At 46.9% G+C, this 25,663-nt stretch overlaps 1 protein-coding gene across 1 annotated transcript; it reads left to right on the top strand.

The window, feature by feature from the left end:
• LOC311514539 (olfactory receptor 51G1-like) lies at nt 1–13,466 on the top strand (the record flags this gene model as incomplete). The annotated part of the gene is made up of 2 exons (XM_084617105.1): nt 1–878; nt 12,491–13,466. The coding sequence occupies 2 exons, from the start codon at nt 1–3 to the stop codon at nt 13,464–13,466; spliced, it is 1,854 nt and encodes a 617-aa protein (XP_084473231.1).
• Between the last annotated feature and the right edge of the window lie 12,197 nt (nt 13,467–25,663).

Here is a 25,663-nt window from a genome sequence, read left to right as displayed (position 1 = left end):
ATGTCAGCTGTCAATAAAACCAAATTCAACCCTGCAGTTTTCTTTCTCACCGGGATACCTGGGAAGGAAGACGTCCATCTCTGGATCTCTATCCCCTTCTGCTTAGTGTATGTTACTTCAATAGTAGGAAATTCACTCATTCTGTTTGTTATAAAAACAGATCCAAGCCTCCATGAGCCCATGTACATTTTACTTTCCATGTTGGCCGTCACAGACCTTGGTTTATCGATAACCACCATACCGACGATACTGGGTATATACTTGTTTAACTCTAGGGAAATCAGCCTCAATGCTTGTTTTACCCAGATGTTCTTTATCCACTTTCTTGCAAAAATTGAATCCGCCATGCTCTTGATGATGGCCTTTGACCGCTTCATTGCAATCTGTAACCCACTGAGATATGCTTCCATCTTAACCCTGCCGAGATTAGCCAAGATGGGGTTGGTGTTTGTGCTAAGAGGTGTCGCCGTAACATTACCATTCCCCTTACTCCTGAAACGGTTCCAATACTGTCGAGCCAACGTCCTCTCCCATTCTTACTGCCTGCACCAGGACGTCATGAAGGTGGCATGTGCGGACATCACAGTCAATAACATCTATGGCTTGTTTGTTACACTCATAACGGTGTGGTTGGACTCTCTGCTCATCTTCCTCTCTTATATGATGATCCTTAACGCAGTGCTGAGCATCACCTCCCACATGGAGTGCCTTAGGGCCTTGAACACCTGTGTCTCCCACCTCTGCGCCGTCCTGGTTTTCTACATACCAGAGTTCAGCCTGACTCTCATACACAGATTCTGGAAGAGCTCTTCTCCCTTGCTTCAAATTCTCCTGGGCTACATCTACTTGCTGGGCCCGCCCCTGATTAATCCAATAGTGTACAGTGTGAAAAGCAAACACCTTCGTGCAAGGATAATTAGGGTGTTTGTCAAATAAATAGTCAGTTCATCATACGGTGATACAGGAGTTAAGAAAAATAGACCGTGGCCACCTATTCAATCCTGCACCCTTACGTGTGAGTCTAGGGCCACGTCTACATTACCCGCTGGATCGGCAGGTATTGATCGATCCCCGATTGCTCTGCTGTCAGCTCCGGAACTCCATCAGGGCGACAGGCGGAAGCGGAGTCAACAGGGGATGGGCGGCCGTCGATCCAATGCCGCGAGGACGCGAAGTAAGTGATTCTAAGTCGATCTAAGATACGTCAACTTCAGCTATGCTATTCTCGGAGCTAAAGTTGCGTATCTTAGATCGATTCCGTCCCCCCCAGTGTAGACCAGGCCTAGAAGAGCTACTGATTTCCACTCTTTAGGGAGAAGTTCAGAAGGGGTGTAAGACGTGGAGTAGTGGAAGTGGGGCTGTTCCCACTCGCTGGTCAGAGAGGACAGGGCACTGGGGGAATGAGACCAAGGCTAACAGCAGCATATACAAAGTGACTGTGCTCGTGGAGAGCCAGGGGACTGGTGAGATTTTGGCCCATGAAGAGCCATATCAGTGGCTGTTCCAACCTCAGAATTCCGGTCAATACAGTGAATCAAGAGAAGGGGTGTGGAGGTTGTTTCCCATTACACCTGGCCTGTCACACTGTCCAAATCAAAGAATCATAGAATCATAGAATATCAGAGTTGAAAGGGACCTCAGCAGGTCATATAGTCCAACCCCCTACTCAAAGCAGGACCAGTCCCCAGCTAAATCATCCCAGGCAGGGCTTTGTCAAGCCTGACCTTAAAAACTTCAAAGGAAGGAGATTCTACCACTTCCCTAGGGAACGCATTCCAGTGTTTCACCACCCTCCTGGTGAAAACATTTTTCCTAATATCCAACCTAAACCTCCCCCACTGCAACTTGAGACCATTCCTCCTTCTTCTGTCATCTGCTACCACTGAGAACAGTCTAGATCCATCCTCTTTGGAACCCTCTTTCAGGTAGTTGAAAGCAGCTATCAAATCCCCCCTCATTCTTCTCTTCCACAGATTTAACAATCCCAGTTCCCTCAGCCTCCTCTCATAAGTCATGTGTTCCAGTCCCCTAATCATTTTTGTTGCCCTCCGCTGGACTCTTTCCAATTTTTCCACATCCTTCTTGTAGTGTGGGACCCAAAACTGGACACAGGACTCCAAAGGAGGCCTCACCAAGGTCGAATAGAGGAGAACGATCACGTCCCTCGATCTGCTGGCATTGCCCCTACATATACATCCCAAAATGCCATTGACCTTCTTGGCTAAAAGGGCACACTGTTGACTCATATCCAGCTTCTGATTGACTGTAACCCCTAGGTCCTTTTCTGCAGAACTGCTGCTGAGCCATTCGGTCCCTAGTCTGTAGCGGTGCATGGGATTCTTCGGTCCTAAGTGCAGGACTCTGCATTGGTCCGTGTTGAACCTCATCAGATTTCTTTTGGCCCAATCCCCTAATTTGTCCAGGGCCCTCTGTATCCTATCCCTACCCTCCAGAGTATCTACCTCTCCTCCCAGTTTAGTGTCATCTGCAAACTTGCTGAGATCTTGCAGAGCTCTTTTGCAGTCACAATCCTAGTGCTTCCTGTGTGCCCTGGGAGCTGCATGATCCATGCACTAGCTGTGGACAGGGGCTATTCAAAGGACACAGTCCTGCACCCTTCCCCCATGCCCTCACCCAGGTGCTTGAGACAGAGACATGATTAACACAGGAGCCCCAGGAGAAGCCATTCAGGTAACATCCCCTGCCCATTATTGATGGCTCTGCACACAGAAGCATATTTCCTAGGACTCCTCCGCTCTGTTTGTGCTGTCCCAGCAATGCAGTCACAACAATCTCCTGTCTCAGCCCAGCCCATTCAGTGTAGGCTGAGCACCTTCTCAAAAGCCAAAAGCAGGACACAGGCAGGAGCCCTGCCCCCTACATGGCCTCACCCCTGGCCCTCTTCTTCCCCCTGAACTCCCACCTACTGGTCCTCTTTTTTCCCCAAGCCTCACCCACCGACTAGGCTGGACATCACAGACAGGCCATGGTAAGAGGAGCCCTGGGAGCAAGTGCTGCTCTGGGGACGCGCAGACCCTCCACCTGCCCCCTAACATGGGGCGTGGCCTCATAGCGTGTGGAGAGGAAGCTAAGGACCTCCTCCTCCCCCTGACTGTGAAAAGGGTGGTGCTGCCCATGAGCCTTCTGCAGGCGTGGATCGGCATGGCAGGTAATTCAGGACAAATGCTCTTCTAAAGTCATTCAGCCCACATCGGGACTTGAACTCTGAATTTCGGGACTCTCCTGCCCAACTGGGGATGGGCAGTCCACTCTAATTCACCACTCCTTTTGCCCCACCACCACAGCCAGAGCCAGAGTAGCGAGCCCCCCTCTCCCAGAGCAGCCCAGAGCTTCCACACACCGCATGGCTGAACCAATGATCCTCCCACCCCACCCCCAATCTTGGAGGAGACCTGGGACGGCTGGAGCACTGCCTGCCATGCCGAGCTCACTCTCCTGAGACCCCAAGCCAGCCCATGGGAAAAGCATGTCTCTTCCAAAGAACCTGAGCTTTTTATATGCCCCCGATATTGATCTTAGTGCTATGATTGTGCTATGACTATGATCTAGTTATGTGTGTCTTGTAGAAAAAAGATTCTTGGGTGTTTACTATGGAAAGCTATGATGTGGAGAATATGATGGTCCTATTTGTGTGCTTGTATCATTTTTGCATCTGAAATTATGAATATTGACTATGTATCTGTATTTCAAATGTAGTTCATTCCATTTTGGTAGGTGTATTTTTCTGCTATATAATACGGGGAGTGACACCATCTCTTGGCCTCACTCCCCACACAAGAGAACTCCTAGAAACAGCTGAGGAACAATGTCTTAACAGGGGAAGTGCTGATCCCAAGCTAAAAGGATTTCTAGCTTGCGTTTGAAAATTTGATGGACTGCTTGTTTCATCACCCAGGGTGAGAAATTGTTCATTCATATCCAATTTATTTTGTGTGTTACGCTTAGTTTCCATTTTTGTTTATATGCTAGATAATGTGCTTTAATCGGGTTTCTATCCATTTAAAATCCATCTTTTTGTAGGTAATAAAACTATTTTATTCTATATCTTTACCAGCATGTTTTGAGTAGAATGTCTCGGGAAAATCCCAGCTCTGTGTACAAAGGCTGTCGTATATCCTTCCCACATCAAAGGGAAAGCCACCTAGATTAATGAGCTTGTGTTGTACTCCTGTGCAATGCAAAATGGTATAATTTGGGGTTTATAGTCCAGTAAGGGAGCAAGGGCTGGGGAGTTGGGAAATTGTCTGTTGCCTCCAGCCTGTCCTTGAGTGGCTCACTAAAGCACTCAGGCCGCTCAATTGGGGGTGTGGCACCGCCTACCGTTGTGTTGGGTGATGACAGGGCTTGAAGAGGCTGTCTTTGTCACCAGCAAAGCAGTGTAGGATTGGCCAGCCATGCTGGCGGGATGAGCGGCACAGGGGTTCCCACAGCACCGAGACTGCCCCCTGGGGGTGACAACCTGTCACAGCGCTCTGTGTTTCTCAGCTTCCTGGTTTCATCAGTAATCTCCATGGAGTGCAGCGAGATTCCTGAAGAAGCTGAGTAGCACATATTGCCTCCTCGCTACCCTGGAACCTGCATGGCACAGAAGAATAAAAAGGTCCCTGTGCAAACCCTGCAACTGGCAGCGAGTGGCCACAGCAGCTCCAGGAAGGCTGAGCCTGTCCAGGCCTATATCCACCACTGGCACTTCCCCCCGTTCAGTCTTTGTTCCTCAGGTGTTTGCAGGAGTTCCCTTGTGTAGGGAGTGAGGCCAAGAGATAGTGTTATTCCATCCAGCTTAGATAGTGGAAAAATACTAAAAGAAAAGGAGTACTTGTGGCACCTTAGGGACTAACCTATTTATTTGAGCATAAGCTTTCGTGAGCTACAGCTCACTTCATCGGATGCATACTGTGGAAACTGCAGAAGACATTATATACACAGAGATCATGAAACAATACCTCCTCCCACCCCACTCTCCTGCTGGTAATAGCTTATCTAAAGTGATCACTCTCCTTACAATGTGTATGATAACCAAGTTGGGCCATTTCCAGCACAAATCCAGGTTTTTTCACCCTCCGTCCCCACCCCGCCCCACAAACTCACTCTCCTGCTGGTAATAGCCCATCCAAAGTGACCACTCTCTTTACAATGTGTAATCCAGGTTTTCTCACCCCCCCCCCCAAAAAAAAAAACCACACACACACAAACTCAATCTCCTGCTGGTAATAGCTTATCCAAAGTGACCACTCTCCCTCCAACGTGCATGATAATCAAGGTGGGCCATTTCCAGCACAAATCCAGGTTTTCTCAACCCTCCCCTCCAACACACACACAAACTCACTTTCCTGCTGGTAATAGCTCATCCAAACTGACCACTCTCCTTACAATGTGTATGATAATCAAGGTGGGACATTTACAGTATAAATCCAAGTTTAACCTGAACGTCTGGGTGGGGGGGGGGGGAGGAAACAAGCCATTGCCCTCTGATCCCACTGAGAGTTACCAAAAGCAACTACAGCATTTGCTCAAGAAACTTCCTGAAAAAGCACAAGATCAAATCCGCACAGACACACCCCTGGAACCCCGACCTGGGATATTCTATCTACTACCCAAGATCCATAAACCTGGAAATCGTGGGCGCCCTATCATCTCAGGCATTGGCACCCTGACAGCAGGATTGTCTGGCTATGTAGACTCCCTCCTCAGGCCCTACGCTACCAGCACTCCCAGCTACCTTTGAGACACCACTGACTTCCTGAGGAAACCACAATCCATCGGTGATCTTCCTGATAACACCATCCTGGCCACTATGGATGTAGAAGCCCTCTACACCAACATTCCACACAAAGATGGACTACAAGCCGTCAAGAACACTATCCCCGATAATGTCACGGCTAACCTGGTGGCTGAACTTTGTGACTTTGTCCTTACCCATAACTATTTTACATTTGGGGACAATGTATACCTTCAGATCAGCGGCACTGCTATGGGTACCCGCATGGCCCCACAGTATGCCAACATTTTTATGGCTGCTTTAGAACAACGCTTCCTCAGCTCTCGTCCCCTAACGCCCCTACTCTACTTGCGCTATATTGATGACATTTTCATCATCTGGACCCATGGAAAAGAAGCCCTTGAGGAATTCCACAATGATTTCAACAATTTCCATCCCACCATCAACCTCAGCCTGGTCCAGTCCACACAAGAGATCCATTTCCAGGACACTACAGGGGGGGGGGGGGGGTGTGTGTAGGAAAAAAACAAGAGGAAACAGGCTACCTTGCATAATGACTTAGCCACTCCCAGTCTCTATTTAAGCCTAAATTAATAGTATCCAATTTGCAAATGAATTCCAATTCAGCAGTTTCTCGCTGAAGTCTGGATTTGAAGTTTTTTTGTTGTAAGATAGCGACCTTCATGTCTGTGATTGCGTGACCAGAGAGATTGAAGTGTTCTCCGACTGGTTTATGAATGTTATAATTCTTGACATCTGATTTGTGTCCTTTTAATTCTTTAACGTAGAGACTGTCCAGTTTGACCAATGTACATGGCAGAGGGGCATTGCTGACACATGATGGCTAATAATAGGTTCCTGGGTTAGTTGTTCTGTTGTGTGGTATGTGGCTGTTGGTGAGTATTTGCTTCAGGTTGGGGGGCTGTCTGTAGGCAAGGACTGGCCTGTCTCCCAAGATTTGTGAGAGTGCTGGGTCATCCTTTAGGATAGGTTGTAGATCCTTAATAATGCGTTGGAGGGGTTTTAGTTGGGGGCTGAAGGTGACGGCTAGTGGAGTTCTGTTATTTTCTTTGTTAGGCCTGTCCTGTAGTAGGTGACTTCTGGGAACTCTTCTGGCTCTATCAATCTGTTTCTTCACTTCCGCAGGTGGGTATTGTAGTTGTAAGAATGCTTGATAGAGATCTTGTAGGTGTTTGTCTCTGTCTGAGGGGTTGGATCAAATGTGGTTGTATCACAGAGCTTGGCTGTAGACGATGGATCGTGTGGTGTGGTCAGGGTGAAAGCTGGAGGCATGTAGGTAGGAATAGCGGTCAGTCGGTTTCCGGTATAGGGTGGTGTTTATGTGACCATTGTTTATTAGCACTGTAGTGTCCAGGAAGTGGATCTCTCTGTCAAGCTTTTCCCGAGATGTTCTGGTTTAACTTGGATTTAAACTTGAAGAGTGGTCAGTTTGGATGAGCTATTACCAGCAGGAGAGTGAGTTTGTGTGTGTATGGGGGTGGGGGGGATGTGAGAAAACCTGGATTTGTGCAGGAAATAGCCCAACTTGATTGTCATGCACATTGTGTAAAGAGTTGTCACTTTGGATGGGCTATCACCAGCAGGAGAGTGAATTTGTGTGGGGGGGTGGAGGGTGAGAAAACCTGGATTTGTGCTGGAAATGGCCCACCTGATGATCACTTTAGATAAGCTATTACCAGCAGGACAGTGGGGTGGGAGGAGGTATTGTTTCATATTCTCTGTGTATATATAAAGTCTGCTGCAGTTTCCACGATCTGCATCTGATGAAGTGAGCAGTAGCTCACGAAAGCTTATGCTCTAATAAATTGGTTAGTCTCTAAGGTGCCACAAGTACTCCATTTCTTTTTGCGAATACAGACTAACACGGCTGTTACTCTGAAACCTATTACTAATAGGCTGTCTGGAACATTCTCAGGAAGGCTCACCTGGTGAGGGATAAACTTCTCTTAAGGCCTATTGTTTCCCCTAATGGCCCACTACCCTGAACCGGCCCTTCACAGCTAGCTGTCTTCAATGGAAACATTCTACCTGGTGGTTGTCAAGCCAGTGTAACCACATCTGGAACACAGATACATAGTCTATATTCGTAAGTTCAGATATAAAAATGATACATGCACACAAATAGGATCATCATATTCTGGAAACCATAACTTTTTCATAGACACCTCACAGGCTATATTTTGTAGAAGATATGTCAGAACTACGTCATAAACACATCGCAAGGATACTACTGTGATGAATATGCGGGCAGTGTCACAATCCTCTCCTCGGCTGCCCTGGAACCTGCATGGAGAAAATAACAAGCTCAGGGTTTTTGGGACGAGAGAAGCTTTTCCCCAGGTTGGCTTCAGGTCTCAAGAGAGGTGGAGTGGCACGGCTCGGCGGGGGCGGCTCCATCCCTATGGGCTGTGGAGGCTCTGGGCATCTCCAGGATGTGGGGGCTTGGCATTCCGGGTGCAGGGTAGGGTGTGCCTCATGCAGAAGGAGAGGGGCCGGTGAGCTCGCCTCCCTCAAGAGTGACAGAAATATACGAATCTCTATATCTGTGGTATGCCCACACCTTGAATGCTTTGTGTCGTTCTGGTCGCCCCATCTCAGAAAAGATATATTAGACTTAGAAAATGTAGAGACAAAGGTGACAAAAATCTTTAGGGGCAGGGAACAGCTTCCATATGAGGAGAGGAAAAGCCTGGGAATTTTCAACTTGGAAAAGAGACGATTCAGAGGATATATGAGAGAGGTCTATAAAGTCATGATTGATGTGGAGGAAGTGATTCAGGAAGAGCTATTTGCCCCTTCACAGGGGTCACACATGAAGATAATGAGCATCAGGTTTAAAAGAAACAAAATGAATTATTTCTTCACACAAGGCACAGTCAGCCTGTGGAACTCATTGCTAGGTGACGTTGTGAAGGCCAAATGCATAACTGGGTCCAGGTAAGATCAAGGGAGAGAGATTCATCAGTGGCTATTAGCCATGATAGTGAGGGACGAAACCCCATGCACTGGCTGTCTGTAAACCACTGACTGTCAGAGGATGGGAGCAGATGACAGAGGATGAAACACTCAACAATTGCGCCGATCTGTTAATTGCCTCTGAAGCATCTTCACTGGCCATCGTCAAACGACAGGACACTGGGATAGATGGACCATTGGTCTGAATCCATATGGTATTTCTTATGTTCTGAATCTGTTCCTCTGATGGATGGTTTGATTCAGACAAGCCTTTTCCAGGGGCTCCCTCCATTATAGAGTTGTGTGGCCATCATCCATGGTAGGGTGACAATACATATAGTTTCATTATGTATCTTTTTGGCCAGGACAGTCCCTTTTTTAAGTCCTGTGTCAGGCTTTTTTTTTTTCCGGAAGGAGGAATTTGTCCTCTTTGCTCTTGCTGTCTTGATCAGCTGGAAACAGCAAAGAGGACGTATGCCCACTTCTGTCAAAGAAGTGGGGAAGTGGAGAGTGGAGGAATGTTCGGGGGAGGTGAGTGGAGATGCCAGCCACCTGCAAGGGATGAGGCAGAGCTGTGGGGGAGAAAACAGCCTCCTGAAACCCTGAGGGGGCCCTTACAGAGTTACAGCAATAGGCAACAGCATCTCATGGGGGTGGGAGCCTTAATGCGATCATCTGGGGGTCTCCTGTTTTCTCTTTGGGAATTATAGTCACCCTAAGGGGCTGCTCAGTGTGGGACGCTGGTAGAGGGCTACTGACAGCTAGTGGCTGGAGCTGGGCTGGAAAACACACAACATTTTGACCCAAACTAAAATGTTTCCTTTGCATCCTTTTTGGGGGTGTGTCATAAATATAAAGGGAAGGGTAACCACCTTTCTGTATGGAGTGCTATAAAATCCCTCCTGGCCAGAAGCAACATCCTGTTACCTGTAAAGGGTTAAGAAGCTCAGCTAACCTGGCTGGCACCTGACCCAAAGGACCAGTAAGGAGACATGATACTTTGAATTCTTGGGGTGGGGAAAGGGTTTTGTTTGTGTTCATTGTTTACGTGGTTGTCCTCTCTTGGGACTGAGAAAGGTAAGACAGAAATCCATCTTCTCTTGCCTATCCTAATCCAAGTCTCCAATATTGCAACCAATTTAGGTAAGCCAGGCAAGACGGATGAGTTTATGTTTTGTTTTATGTGAATTTTCCCTGTCTTAAGAGGGAGGTTTATTCCTGTTTTCTGTAACTTTAAGGTTTTGCCCAGAGGGGGATCCTCTGTGTTTTGTATCTGAATACCCTGTAAAATATTTTCCATCCTGATTTTAGAGAGATGATTTTTACCTTTCTTTTTTTAATAAAACCCTTCTTTTCAGAACCTGACTGATTTTTCCATTGTTCCAAGATCTAGGAGTTTGGGTCTTTGATGGTTTTGTAACCAATTGGTTAGGATATTATTCTTAAGCCTCCCCAGGAAAGGGGATGTAGGACTTGCGGGGATATTTTGGGGGAAGATGTCTCCCCAAGTCGTCTCTTCCCCTGTCCTTTGTTTAAAATTCTTGGTGGTGGCAGCATAGGGTTCAAGGACAAGGCAAAGTTTGTACCTTAGGGAAGTTTTTAAGCTTAGGGGTTCTTTCATGCGGGTTCCCACATCTGTACCCTAGGGTTCAGAATGGGGAAGGAACCCTGACAGGGTGACTTTTCATAGAAAATGGAACATTGTTCTCTGAAAGCTCAGCTGCCATGATGTTACCCAGCTGCACCTGCCTGGATCCCCAAAAGAAATGGGAGGCTTTTCATCTGCCTCGTCCTCAGAACATAAATGATGGTTGAACTGATGAAGGGACTCCCTTTCTGGAACGATCCGAGGGAAATTTCCATGTAGGGAGCCTTGTGGAATCTCCCTTCCCTGGCTTGCACCCTGGGTTTGTAATACAGGACAGGGGGCTGCTGGGGAGAAATCTGGTCCTATATTAATAATATTTTCATTGTTAATTTACTTATTTATTAATTTTATTTCAGCAAGATCACAGCTGTAACATTGTTACCAGGTGGCCGCCCCCGAGGTAGCCATGTGACTAATCGGAATCATACGAACAGTGACAACAAACCCGGATCCCAGGAATAGAGCCTGCAGCAGGGCTTGGCACTGCAGTTCAGTTGACTAGCATCACCGCACATCCCCTGTGATTTGGCCTCCTGCAGTTTGCCATTGGCTGTCACGGGGATGAAACCTGGTGCAAACTAAGCTGAGCAGCTAAGGTTCCCTGATGGCCAAGTAGGCCCCAAGGGAATGTGCTAACCTGCTTCATAAAGACAGTTCCCTCCCTGTCTGAACAGATACTGCCTGCAGCCTGCTGCCCACGCAAGCTGTCCGGTGACTCCTTGTGCTACAGGGTGAAGACCTCTGGTGTCAGCAGCTCCCCTTCCAGCAGGAATTGGGTATGTTGGCAGGTTTGGCTATCTTTCAAATGTGAAGTAAAGGGGAAAGGCTGCAAGGTGTTTCCATTGGCAGATATTGTCCGAAGCAGCAGAGGACTCAGTGATGGGGCTGGAGGGAAGGCAGCGCTAGGTCATTTGGGAACTCCTCCCCTACATCTACCCATGCTGCACAGTGAATAATTTCAGCTACACAGAAATCTGACATTCAAAGCGAGCCCAGAGTGTTTTAAAACCCTGACGCCCCATTTCAGGATTTCCAAAGAGCTCCTCTTTCTGTAGATGCCGTGTGCTCTGGGCCCGATAATGCTCTGGGCTGCAAAAGAAGAGACCCCAGGGAATAAGAGTTACTAGTTCCCCAATCACGCCAGGTTTATTTTGTCCTGGAAATTTAATCAGCAAATGCATTTTTAACCATTTTATTCTCTGGACCGATTGTGAATTCGTGCACTCAACCACTTTGTAATACCTGTGAAAGACTTTCCAAAAGGTCCTGGAGAACAGAACCGCTGGTTCGTGTTTCAGCAAAGAGTAGATCTGAGGTGCATGAAAGGGGAGAGTAATAGTGGTTTTAATGTGATTTACACACATCACCTGTTACACAAGCTTGGCTGAGGTAACTTGCACACTCAGCTGGATATTAGTGCAAATTTAGTGTTTACACTATTCACCCTTTTGTAACAGCAACCCCACCCCGCCCAGCTGAAATAACTCTCTGTCTTTTCTGTCAAGCTTCTCATTTGCCAAATACAGGATGCAGATCCTGTGACGATGAAGGGAAGTCTATAGGACAATTGAACTCTCTGCATTCAGTCAACATTGGCTAGGAAAATCACTTCAGCTTCTCTTAGAGGGATTTTGGGGGGTCAGAGTATATCACTGGGAGCATTTGGCAAGGGAAAGTTAATGGAGTCCTCTTCTAATTGAATTGACACATGTAAATCTGGAGTCATGCCGTTACAGTCAATGTTACTGAATTCAGAAAATGGCGCGAAAAATGATCTCCTGTGCTCCAAAGAGGTAGTGGCATAATTTGGACTCTCCAGATAGGATAAAGTGCCACACTCAGAAGTGCAGGGCCAAAAAGGGTGTCTGTGGGAAGGTCACAATTGCAAAAGCACACAGTGCTCCAATAGGCTGCGGAACTCTGAGCCACAAGATCTCAATGGGGCCAGTTGCTTAGAAGAATGCAAAGAGGGGCAGGGTGTTTATATGGGTTACTATTGGTGCTGAAAATCTAAAACTATGTTTTTGCTGATCTTCCTTGAACTCCAGGGAGTCTCTAGAATTCCACTCAGAGCAGAATGATGTCTCAATAAATATCATCTACTCTCCTGTGCTTTTTCCTTCCAGGAAGAAAAGTTTAAAACTCATCGGACCTTCTCAGTCCATTATGTCAGCTATCAATGAAACTAAATTCAACCCTGCTGTTTTCTTTCTCACTGAGATACCTGGGAAGGAAGACGTCCATCTCTGGATCTCTATCCCCTTCTGCTTAGTGTATGTTACTTCAATAGTAGGAAATTCACTCATTCTGTTTGCTATAAAAACAGATCCAAGCCTCCATGAGCCCATGTACATTTTACTTTCCATGTTGGCCTTCACAGACCTTGGTTTATCGATAACCACCATACCGACGACACTGGGTATATACTTGTTTAACTCTAGGGAAATCAGCCTCAATGCTTGTTTTACCCAGATGTTCTTTATCCACTTTCTTGCAACACTTGAATCCGCCATGCTTTTGATGATGGCCTTTGATCGCTTCATTGCTATCTGTAACCCACTGAGATATGCTTCCATCTTAACCCTGCCGAGAATAGCCAAGATGGGGTTTGTGGTTGTGCTAAGAGGTGTGGCCATAGAATTACCATTCCCCTTACTCCTGAAACGGTTCCAATACTGTCGAGCCAACGTCCTCTCCCATTCCTACTGTCTGTACCAGGACATCATGAAGTTGGCATGTGCGGACATCACATTCAATAATATCCATGGCTTGTTTGTAACACTCCTAACGCTGTGGTTGGACTCGCTGCTCATCTTCCTCTCTTATGTGATGATCCTCAAAGCAGTGCTGAGTATCGCATCCAACATGGAGTGCCTCAGGGCCTTGAACACCTGCGTCTCCCACCTCTGCGCCGTCCTGGTCTTCTACATGCCAGAGTTCAGCCTGACTGTCATACACAGATTCTGGAAGAGCTCTTCTCCCTTGCTTCAAATTCTCCTGGGCTATATCTACTTGCTGGGCCCGCCCCTGATTAATCCAGTAGTGTACAGCGTGCAAAGCAAACACCTTCGTGCAAGGATAATTAGGGTGTTTGTCAAATGAATAGTCAGTTCATCATCCAGTGACACAGGAGTTAAGAAAATCAGGCCGTGGCCACCTATTCAATCCTGGAACCTTACGTGTGAGCCTAGGGCCATGTCTACACGATCTCCGATTGCTCTGCTGTCGACTCCGGAACTCCACCAGGGCAAGAGGCGGAAGCGGAGTCAACAGGGGGGCTGCGGCCGTTGATCCAACGCCGTGAGGCCATGGAGAAAGTGATTCTAAGTCGATCTAAGATACGTCAACTTCAGCTATGCTATACTCGTAGCTAAAGTTGCATATCTTAGATCGATTCCGCCCCCCCCCCCCAGTGTAGACCAGGCCTAGAAGAGCTACTGATTTCCACTCTTTAGAGAGAGGTTCAGATGGGGTGTAAGACACGGAGCAGTGGACATGGGGCTGTTCCCACTCGCTGGTCAGAGAGGACACGGCACTGGGGGAAGGAGACCAAGGCAGGCAGCAGCATATACGAAGTGACTGTGCTATTGGAGAGCCAGGGGACTCGTGAGATGTTGGCCCATGAAGCGCCATATCGGAGGCTGTTCCAATCTCAGAATTCCGGTCAATACAGTGAATCAAGAAAAGGGGTGGGGAGGTTGTTTCCCATTTCACCTGGCCTGACACACTGTCCAAATCATAGAATCATAGAATCATAGAATATCAGGGTTGATAGGGACCTCAGGAGGTCATCTAATCCAACACCCTGCTCAAACCAGGAACAATTCCCATCTAAATCATCCCAGCCAGGGCTTTGTCAAGCCTGACCTTAAAAACTTCAAAGGAAGTGTGCCATTGGCCTTCTTGGCAACAAGGGCACACTGTTGACTCATATCCAGATTCTCATCCACTGTAACCCCGTGGTCCTTTTCTGCAGAACTGCTGCTGAGCCATTCGGTCCCTAGCCTGTAGCGGTGCATGGGATTTTTCCATCCTAAGTGCAGGACTCTGCATTGGTCCTTGTTGAACCTCATCAGATTTCTTTTGGCCCAGTCGTCTAATTTGTCCAGGGCCCTCTGTATCCTATCCTTAGCCTCCAGCGTATCTACCTCTCCTCCCAGTTTAGTGTCATCTGCAAACTTGCTGAGGTCTTGCAGCGCTCTGCTGCAGTCACAGTCCTCGTCCTTCCTGAGCGCTCTGGGAGCTTCATGATCCATTCCACAGCTGTGGACAGGGGCTATTCAAGGGACACAGTCCCGCACCCTTCCCCCATGCCCTCACCCAGGTGCTTGAGACTGAGTCATGTCAGAGACATGGTTAACACTGGAGCCCCATGAGAAGCCATTCACGTAACAGCCCCCACCCCTTATTATTGGCTCTGCACACAGAATCATATTTCCTAGGACTCCTCCCCTCTGTTTGTGCTGCCCCCGCAATGCAGAGGGGTAGAAACAGGCCTCGGGTCTCCAACAGAGTCACGGCGATCTCCTGTCTCAGCCCAGCACATTCAGTGTAGGCTGAGCACCTTCTCGAAAGCCAAAAGCAGGACACAGGCAGGAGCCATGCACCCTACATGGCCTCACCCCGGCCATCTTCTTCCCCCCTGAACTCCCACCTCTTGGTCCTCCTCTTTCCTCAAGTGTCGCTCACTGACTGGGCTGGGCATAACAGACAGGCCATGGTAAGAGGAGCCCTGGGAGCAAGTGCTGCTCTGGGGAACCCCAGACCCTCCACCTGTCCCCTAACTGGGGGGCATAGCAGGGAGGAGGGGTGGCTAAGGACCTCCTCCTCCCCCGAACTGTGAAAAGGGTGTTGCTGCCCATGAGGCTTGGGCAGGCGTGGATCGGCATGGCAGGTAATTCAGGACAAATGCTGTTTTAAAGTCATTCAGCCCACAGCGGGACTTGAACTCTGTATTTCGGGACTCTCCTGCCCAACTGGAGATGGGCAGTCCACCCTAATTCACCACTCCTTTTGCCCCACCACCACAGCCAGAGCCAGAGTAGCGAGCCCCCCTCTCCCAGAGCAGCCCAGAGCTTCCACACACCGCATGGCTGAACCAATGATCCTCCCACCCCACCCCCAATCTTGGAGGAGACCTGGGACGGCTGGAGCACTGCCTGCCATGCCGAGCTCACTCTCCTGAGACCCCAAGCCAGCCCATGGGAAAAGCATGTCTCTTCCAAAGAACCTGAGCTTTTTATATGCCCCCGATATTGATCTTAGTGCTATGATTGTGGTATGACTATGATCTAGTTATGTGTGTCTTGTAGAAAAAAGATTCTTGGATGTTTACTATAGAAAGCTATGATTTGCAGGATATGATGATCCTATTTGTGTGCTTGTATCATTTTTGCATCTGAAATTATGAATATTGACTATGTATCTGTATTTCAAATGTAGTTCACTCCATTTTGGTAGGTGTATTTTTCTGCTATATAACACGGGGAGTGACACCATCTCTTGGCCTCACTCCCCACACAAGAGAACTACTGGAAACACCTGAGGAACAATTTCTGAACATGGGGAAGTGCTGATCCCAAGCTAAAAGGATTTCTAGCTTGTGTTTGAAAATTTGATGGACTGCTTGTTTCATCACCCAGGGTGAGAAATTGTTCATTCATATCCAATTTATTTTGTGTATTTTCATTTGTTGTTTACATGCTAGATATTGTGCTTTAATCTGGTTCTATCCATTTAAAATCCATCTTTTTGTAGGTAATAAAACTATTTTATGCTTTATATTTACCAGCGTGTTTTGAGTAAAGTGTCTGGGGAAAATCCCAGCTCTGTGTTCAAAGGCTGTCGTATATCCTTCCCACATCAAGGGGAAAGCCACCTAGATTAATGAGCTTGTGTTGTACTCCTATGCCGTACAAAATGGTATTATTTGGGGTTTATAGTCCAGTAAGGGAGCAAGGGCTGGGGAGTTGGGAAATTGTCTGTTGCCTCCAGCCTGTCCTTGAGTGGCTCACTAAAGCACTCAGGCCGCTCAATTGGGGGTGTGGCGCCACCTACCGTTGTGTTGGGTGATGACAGGTCTTGAAGAGGCTGTCTTTGTCACCAGCAAAGCAGTGTAGGATTGGCCAGCCATGCTGGCGGGATGAGCGGCACAGGGGTTCCCACAGCACCGAGACTGCCCCCTGGGGGTGACAACCTGTCACAGCGCTCTGTGTTTCTTAGCTTCCTGGTTTCATTAGTCATCTCCATGGAGTGCAGCGAGATTCCTGAAGAAGCTGAGTAGCACATATTGCCTTCTCAGATACCCTGGAACCTGCATGGCACAGAAGAATAAATAGTTCCCTGTGTGAACCCTGCAACTGGCAGCGAGTGGCCACAGCAGCACCAGGGAGGCTGAGCCTGTCCAGGCTTATATCCACCACTGGCACTTCCCCCCGTTCAGTCTTTGTTCCTCAGGTGTTTGCAGGAGTTCCCTTGTGTAGGGAGTGAGGCCAAGAGATGGTGTTATTCCCCAGCTTAGATAGTGGAAAAATACAGGTAACCACAATGGAGTCAGTGTCATGTGGTCTGGTCACATGCTGTCAAGGCTGAATCCCCACTCTGTCACTCCGAGTGCAGAAGGTGGCGGCCCACAAGGAGTCTAAAAAATAATACTGGCCACTCCAGGCTTGTAGTAAACTCCCAAGGTTACAGCTTTTCTCTGACCATAGCTTGGTAATTCCTGACACCACCCAAATGCAAAAAAAAACCCAAAACAAAAACAAAATAAAACAACTTGGACCCAAGAAGGAGCACTTGGGAATTCCTCTCTGTGGGGGATGCAAAAGTCCTCCCCCCCATTCCTTGGGGAGGAACTGGAAAAGAAAACAAAGGAAAGTAGCTGTTGCCACCAGCTAATCAAACAGCATGTGCACAAACCTCTCAGCACACCAAAAACCCAGTCCTCTTCTTAAAAAAGCTAAATTTTATTAAAAACAAAGAGGAAGAAAAATACATCCAGAACTTAGGCTTTTGCTAGATTTGAAAAGAGGAATTCCAAAAATTAAGCACCCAAAATAGCTTTCGTGGGGGTTCAGCTTAAAGGTTACAAGCAAACAAAAGCATCTGGGATTAGCACAGAGGAGCTCCAAAAGCCAAAACAAAGAAATAAACCTAATCATGTCTCTTTAACCATGCCGTGTCCCATGATTTCTTCTAGGTATGGAAGATGAATTTTTATACCTGGTTCAAGACTTACACAGCATTGCTGCTTACAGCATTGCTGGTCCCTGTCTCCTTCTCCAGAGACCAACAGACAAAGGGAAAGTTTCTTTCCCAATTTGAAAAGTTCTAGCCTTCCCATTGGCACTTTTGGTTAGGTGCCCACGCCTTTTCTTTTACCTGTTAGCTTGTTACCCCTTTACAGGTAAAGCAAACAGAGAACAGACGCCAAGAGGGATTTTATAGCTAACTGCCTGTCTGGGTATTCATAAAAGGGAGCTACCTCACCTACACCTTCACTTATCTCATGCCCCCCAAATCACAGACAGTGCTGGCCAGCCTGGTTCAGGTCAGGTCCACACCTGCTGGGATTTCTTCCTGGAGGTTTAGGAAAGAGAGTTAATAAATTATATGCACCGCTAATTTTACTAATAATTACATGAAGAACTAAACAGTATGTTTACATCTGAAGGAGTATAAAGCCTTAGAATACAGGGACATTTTTACTCGGCTGATTTTGGGAAACCTTCCCAGGAGAGTGCATCAGCCACTTTGTTAGCGACTCTTGAAATGTGTTGTATCTCAACATCAAAGTGTTGACTAGCTAAACTGCACCAAAGATGTTTTTTTTTCGTCTCTCTGGCTCTGTAAAGCCACTTCAGCGCAGCATTGTCATTCTGCAGTTGGAAGCGCAGTCCCCAAATGTATGGGCGTAGCTTCTCCAGAGCATACACAATGGCGTAATCTTCTTTTTCAGAGAGTAACCAGTGGCTTTGCCTCTCAGAAAGTTCTTTTGCTGAGAAACACGACAGGATGGAATTGTTGATGTGGTCCTTATTGCTTTTAAACTCCTCCTACACCATGCTCGGAGGCATCTGTGATTCCCCATGAATCTGAGAATATAGCCACATCATCAAGGTAGGTGACTACAAATTCCCCACATCCAGCCAGAAGGTTATGTAGCAATTTCTGGAAGGTGGAGGATGCATTTCCCAGTCCAAAAGGGAGCTACCCCCCACACACACACAGAAACTTCATTTATCTCACATGCCCTTGCATGCCCGACTGAGTCATAGGAGCCATTACAAATAGGCTGTCTGGAACATTGTCAGGAAGGCTCACCTGGTGAGGGAAAAACTTCTCTTTAGGCCTATTGTATCCCCTAATGGCCCACTACCCTGAACCGGCCCTTCATAACTAGCTGTCTTCAATGGAAACATTCTACCTGGTGGTTGTCAAGCCAGTGTAACCACATCTGGAACATAGATACATAGTCTATATTCGTAAGTTTAGATATAAAAATGATACATGCACACAAATAGGATCATCATATTCTGGCAACCATAACTTTTTCATAGACACCTCACAGGTTATATTTTGTAGAAGATATGTCAGAACTACGTCATAAACATATTGCAAGGATACTACTGTGATGAATATGCGGGCAGTGTCACAACCCTCTCCTCGGCTGCCCTGGAACCTGCAGGGTGAAAATAACAAGCTCAGGTTTTTTGGGACGAGAGAAGCTTTTCCCCAGTTTGGCTTCAGGTCTCAAGAGAGGTGGAGTGGCACGGCTCAGGCGGGTGGGGGGCGGCTCCATCCCCGTGGGCTGTAGAGGCTCTGGGCATCTCCAGGATGTGGGGGCTTGGCATTCCGGGTGCAGGGTAGGGTGTGCCTCATGCAGAAGGAGAGGGGCCGGTGGGCTCGCCTCCCCGAAGAGTGACAGAAATATATGAAAATCTAAATCTGTGGTATGCCCACACCTTGAATACTTTGTGTCGTTCTGGTCGCCCCATCTCAGAAAAGATATATTAGACTTGGAAAATGTACAGACAAAGGTGACACAAATCTTTAGGGGCAGGGAACAGCTTCCATATGAGGAGAGGAAAAGCCTGGGAATTTTCAGCTTGGAAAAGAGATGACTCAGAGGGGATATGAGAGAGGTCTGTAAAGTCATGATTGATGTGGAGGAAGTGATTCAGGAAAAGCTATTTGCCCCTTCACAGGGGTCACCCGTGAAGTTAATGAGCATCAGGTTTAAAAGAAACAAAATGAATTATTTCTTCACACAAGGCACAGTCAGCCTGTGGACCTCATTGCTCGGTGACGTTGTGAAGGCCAAATGCATAACTGGGTCCAGGTAAGATCAAGGGAGAGAGGTTCATCAGTGGCTATTAGCCAGGATAGTGAGGGACGAAACCCCATGCACTGGCTGTCTGTAAACCACTGACTGTCAGAGGATGGGAGCAGATGACAGAGGATGAAACACTCAACAATTGCGCCGATCTGTTAATTGCCTCTGAAGCATCTTCACTGGCCATCGTCAAACGACAGGACACTGGGATAGATGGACCATTGGTCTGAATCCATATGATCATTCTTATGTTCTGAATCTGTTCCTCTGATGGATGGTTTGATTCAGACAAGCCTTTTCCAGGGGCTCGCTCCATTATAGGGCTTGTGTGGCCATCATCTATGGTAGGGTGACAATACATATAGTTTCAATACGTATCTTTTTGGGCCAGGACAGTCCCTTTTTTAAGTCCTGTGTCAGACTTTTTTTTTTTCCAGAAGGAGGCATTTGTCCTGTTTCCTCTTGCTGACTTGATCAGCTGGGAACAGCAAAGAGGAGATATGCCCACTTCTGTCAAAGAAGTGGGGAAGTGGAGAGTGGAGGAATGTTCGGCGGAGGTGAGTGGAGATGCCAGCCACCTGCAAGGGATGAGGCAGAGGTGTTGGGGAGGAAACAGCCTCCTGAAATCTGAAGGGGCCCCTACAGAGTTACAGCAATAGGCAACAGCATCTCATGGAGGTGGGAGGTTTAATGCGATCATCTGGGGGTCTCCTGTTTTCTCTTTGGGAATTATAGTCACCCTAAGGGGCTGCTCAGTGTGGGAGGCTGATGGAGGGCTACTGCCAGCTAGTGGCTGGAGCTGGGCTGGAAAACACACAATGTTTTGACCCAAACTAAAATGTTTCCTTTGCATCCTTTTTGGGGGTTACTTTTCATAGGAAATGGAACATTGTTCTCTGAAAGCTCAGCTTCCAGGTGCCTGGATCCCCAAGAGAAATTGGAGGCTTTTCATCTGCCTCATCCTCAGAATGTAAATGATGGTTGAACTGATGGAGTCTCTGACTCTGGAGTCTCGAAACCTCCTGACCGTCTGCAGGTGGGTTATTGTGCCCATTAACTACTCTAACCAGCCTTCCCATCTATGTGTTGCTCCCTCCACACTGTACAATGTGCCTTCAGCACATCCTGCAGGCAGTGGCTACTGTGACATGCCCTGGTAGCACATCTCTGATGAGCCTGTGCTAGAGGGAGCTGGAGAGGGTCCTAGAGCAGTTGTGGAGGCCCAGAGATTGTGGGTGGGGGGCCTAGCTACCAGTGGATCACCAAGATCTTTGCGTAACTTTGGGGATCCCTTGATCCTGGGTCCCCCTTTTCATTCCTCGGGAGCAGGGAAGGGACCCCCTTCCTGGAACGATCCAAGGGAAATTTCCATGTAGGGAGGGTTGTGGAATCTCCCCTTCCCTGGCCTGCACCTTGGGTTTGTAATACAGGTCAGGGGGCTACTGGGGAAAAATCTGGTCCTTTATTAATAATATTTTTATTATTAATTTACTTATTTATTAATTTTATTTCGGCTAGATCACAGCTGTGACCTTGTTACCATGTGGCCGCCCCCGATGTAGCCATGTGACTAATCAGATCCATACAAACAGTGACGACAAGCCTGGATCCCAGGAATAGAGCCTGCAGCAGGGCTGGCGCTGTAGTCCGGCTGGGTAGGTTCACCAAGCGTCTCCTGTGATTTGGCCTCTGCAGTTTGCCATTGGCCGTGATGGGGGTTAAAGCTGGTGCACACTGAGCCAAGGGCCAATTGCCCCCTACGGGAATGTGCAAACATTCTTCATATAGACAGTTACCTCCCTATCTGAACAAATGCTGCTGCTCGTGTAACCTCTCTGATGACTCCTTGTCCTTTAGGGTGAAGACCTCTGGTGTCAGCAGCTCCCTTCTAGCAGAAATTCGGTACGTTGGCAGGTTTCACTCTCTTTAAAATGCAAACTTGCAGGGAAAAGTCTGCAAGCTGTTTCCATTTGCCGCTGTTCTGTGCAGCGGCAGAGGACACAGGTGGGCTGTCATGGTAACTCTGTAATGGGACTGGAGGGCAGGCAGCAGTAGGTAGCTTAGGAGCCCTTCCTCTACATCTTCCCATGCTCCATGATGAGCTGTGCAAGCAACACAGAAATGTGACATTCAAAGCAAGCTCGGAGTGTTAAAACTCCAGTGCACTGTGTCAGAATTTCTCAAGGGCTCTCATTTCGAGAGGTGCTGTGTGCTCTGGGCCCTATCCTACGAGCAGATGAGTGAGAAGAGATCCCCCTGGAATATCAGTGACTAGTTCCCAAATCACCTCCTGTTTATTTCCTCCTGGAAATTTAATCAGCAAATGCATTTTCAAAGCTTTTATTCTCTGGCTCGATTGTTAAGGCAGAACAATCAGTTATGTTGCTCTGTGGTAACAGGTCCGATAGGGCATATTTTTGTTTCCTGACTGGCTGAGGGCTCCAGCACTTCTAGCCTATAGATACCCCTCAGAGTTATGGGGCTCCTGGTATCTCTACCCCCGTTCTGGTCTCTGAGTGCCAGATGTCAGACCTCAGACCCTGCCCTCTCCTAGGGGTGGAATCCCACGATCCTCCCACCCTCAGACTAGGCCCTGGGCTACAGCACACTGTGGGCGGACTGTGCTTGCTGAGTGGGTTCGGCACCTGTGGTTCTTCCCTTTGGGAGTCTGTGAGTAGTGGTGAGATGAGTGACCAGCCAGCCTTCTAGAGCCAAAACACTGTTTAGTTTGAACACAAGGAATAAAGTGTAACATGGGAGAATTAAAGGGTTTTCAAACAACCGTCTGACCTTGTCTCTTACCCCAAGCCCTCCCATTCTGACGGTGGACACAGGCAGACTTCCCTACTGCTGTTGGTCCCTGTCAGTCTGAAGAGCTTCTCAGGATAATACAAGCTGTGTAATGTGGCTGGAGCCCCAAAATAGGCTATTCCCAGCTCGTAGCTCTGGTGTTGTCTCTCAACTGCCTTGTTTCTGAACGATGGCTTTTCTGGATCTGTTGCTTCCCTTCCTGCTTGTTTTCTAACAGCCTGCTATTAAACTAAGAGAAGCTGAACTGGTTTAACATAATATAGCCATAAGATAAACATCCCAAAAAATAACCCACTATAGCTCTACCAGAAACATCCCCAGAATTGGATTTAACACTCTGTCATAAATATAAAGGGAAGGGTAAACCCCTTTTAAATCCCTCCTGCCCAGAGGAAAAATCCTCTCACCTGTAAAGGGTTAAGAAGCTAAAGGTAACCTCACTAGCACCTGACCAAAATGACCAATGAGGAGACAAGATACTTTCAAAAGCTGGGAGGAGGGAGAAAAACAAAGGGTCTGTGTCTGTCTGGTGATGCTTTTGTCAGAGACAGAACAGGAATGGAGTCTTAGAACTTAGTAAGTAATCTAGCTAGGTATGTGTTAGATTATGATTTCTTGAAATGGCTGAGAAAATAGGTGTGCTGAATAGAATGAATATTCCTGTCTGTGTGTCTTTTTTGTAACTTAAGGTTTTGCCTAGAGGGATTTTCTATGTTTTGAATCTAATTACCCTGTAAGGTATTCACCATCCTGATTTTACAGAGGTGATTCTTTTCTTTTTACTTCTATTAAAAGTCTTCTTGTAAGGAAGCTGAATGCTTTTTCATTGATCTAAGATCCAAGGGTTTGGGTCTGTGGTCACCTATGCAAATTGGTGAGGATTTTTACCAAACCTTCCCCAGGAAGTGGGGAGGATTTTGGGGGGAAAGACATGTCCAAACTCCATTTTTTCAGGAACCCAGATAAAGTTTGGTGGTGTCAGTGGAAATCCAAGGGCAAAGGGTAAAATAATTTGTACCTTGGGGAAGTTTTAACCTAAGCTGGTAAAAGTAAGCTTAGGACATTTTCATGCAGGTCCCCACATCTGTACCCTAGAGTTCAGAGTGGGGAAGGAACCTTGACACTCACACATTCATTTTGTCAGCTCAGCTTTGTCTGTCACAATACCAGAACCTGAGGAGAACCAGTCAGCTATTACCCCAGGGAGAGAGAATACTAGACTTTTGTTTGCTGACAAGTGATTGAATGAAGGCTGAAATGCTGTGATCTTTTCAGGTTCTGAAGAAATCCAGATGACAGATGCTACAGTTTAAGTCCAGCTCTAAAATGAGAAATTATCTCTGAAAGTAGATGAGAGGGGAAAGAATGGGTTGACATGTGTGTACTAAAGTGCAAATGTGTAAAGGTTAGGCCAACATGTTTCATTGTAACCCAAACATTAGAAACCAAACTTTGATGACATGGAATGTATAGTGAAAGCCAGCAGCAGAGTTGTTGGAATCTCTGTACAGGAAGGAGCAGTGGTAACTTTACTACTTAATCATAGAATCATAGAAATGTAGAACTGGAAGTCACCTCGAGAGGCCATCAAGTCCAGTCCCCTGCACTCATGGCAGGGCCAAACACCATCTAGACCATCCCTGACAGGTGTTTGTCTAACCGGCTCTTAAAAATCTCTAATGATGGAGCTTCTACAACATGCCTAGGCAATTTATTCCAGTGCTTAACCACCCTGACAGTTAGGAACTTTCTCCTAATGTCCAAACTAAACCTCCCTTGCTTCAATTTAAGCCCACTGCTTCTTCTCCTATCCTCAGAGGTTAGGGAGAATAATTTTTCTCTCCCTTCCTTGTAACAATGTTTATGTACTTGAAACTATTATCGTGTCCCCTCTCAGTCTTCTCTTTTCCAGACTAAAACCCATTTATTTCAATCTTCCCTCATGGGTCATGTTTGCTAGACCTTTAATCATTTTTGTTGCTCTTCTCTGGACTTTCTCCAGTTTGTCCATATCTTTTCTGAAATGTAGCGGCCAGAACTGGCACAATACTCCAGTTGCGACTGAATCAGAGCAGAGTAGAGCGGAAGAATTACTTCTTGTGTCTTGCTTTCAACACTCCTGCTAATGCATCTGAGAATGGTTTTTGCAACAGCTTTACACTGCTGACTCATATTTAGCATGTGGCCCACTATGACACTGAAATCCCTTTCCGCAATACTCCGTCCTAGGAAGTCATTTCCCATTTTGTATGTGTGCAACTGATTGTTGCTTCCTAAATGGAGTACTTTGTATTTGTCTTTAATGAATTTCATCTATTTACTTAAAATCGTTTCTCCAGTTTGTCCAGATCATTTTGAATTATAATCCTATCCTCCAAAGCACTTGCAATCCTTCCCAGGTTTGTATCATCTGCAAACTTTATAAGTGTACTCTGTATGCCATTATCTAAATCATTGGTGAAGATATTGAACAGAACTGGACCTGGAAATGATCCCTGTGGAATGGCTTTTGTGTAAATGTTATGCCAAAACTTTTCATTGTTATATAAATATTAGAAACCAAACTTTCATGACAGGATGTACATTGAAAGCCAATGGCAGAGTTGTTGAAATCTCTACAGGAAGGAGCAGTGGTAACTTTACTGCTTAATTGGTATTGTTTTAGAAAGCATTTTAGAAGTACTCCACATACTGTTTGGAACGGATTTGTGCTGTTAACTCTTTGTTCAGTGAACAGTTGTATGATACTGTCTCCTGGTAACTGATCAGAAGTTCTTTCTAACACTTCATTCAGGGACATGAACAAAATCCCTGTTCAATACCTGTGTGAGACTTTCCAAAAAGTCCTGAGAGATCAGAACTGCTGGTCTGTGTTTCAGCAAAGAGTCAAGCTGAGATCCAGGAAAGGGGAATGCAATAGTGGTTGTATATAATTTTTGCCCACCACCTGTTACACGCACGTGGCTGAAGTAACTTGCACACTCAAATGGATACTAGTGAAAACCTAGTGTTTGCAGTATTCACCCATGTGGAAGGCCAACCCTGCCCCTGCACAGCTGAAGTAACTGTCTGTGTTAGCTTGTAACTTTGCAGATATCTACAGAACCTTGGATGGGGAGAGGATGCAAGTCCTGTGACGATGAAGAGAAACTCG

The sequence above is a fragment of the Lepidochelys olivacea genome (assembly GCF_965140295.1).
Source record: "Lepidochelys olivacea isolate rLepOli2 genome assembly, chromosome: 1".
NCBI lineage: Eukaryota > Metazoa > Chordata > Testudines > Cheloniidae > Lepidochelys > Lepidochelys olivacea.
Note: the sequence above shows the minus strand (reverse complement) of the source record. Positions and strands in the feature narration are given on the sequence as shown.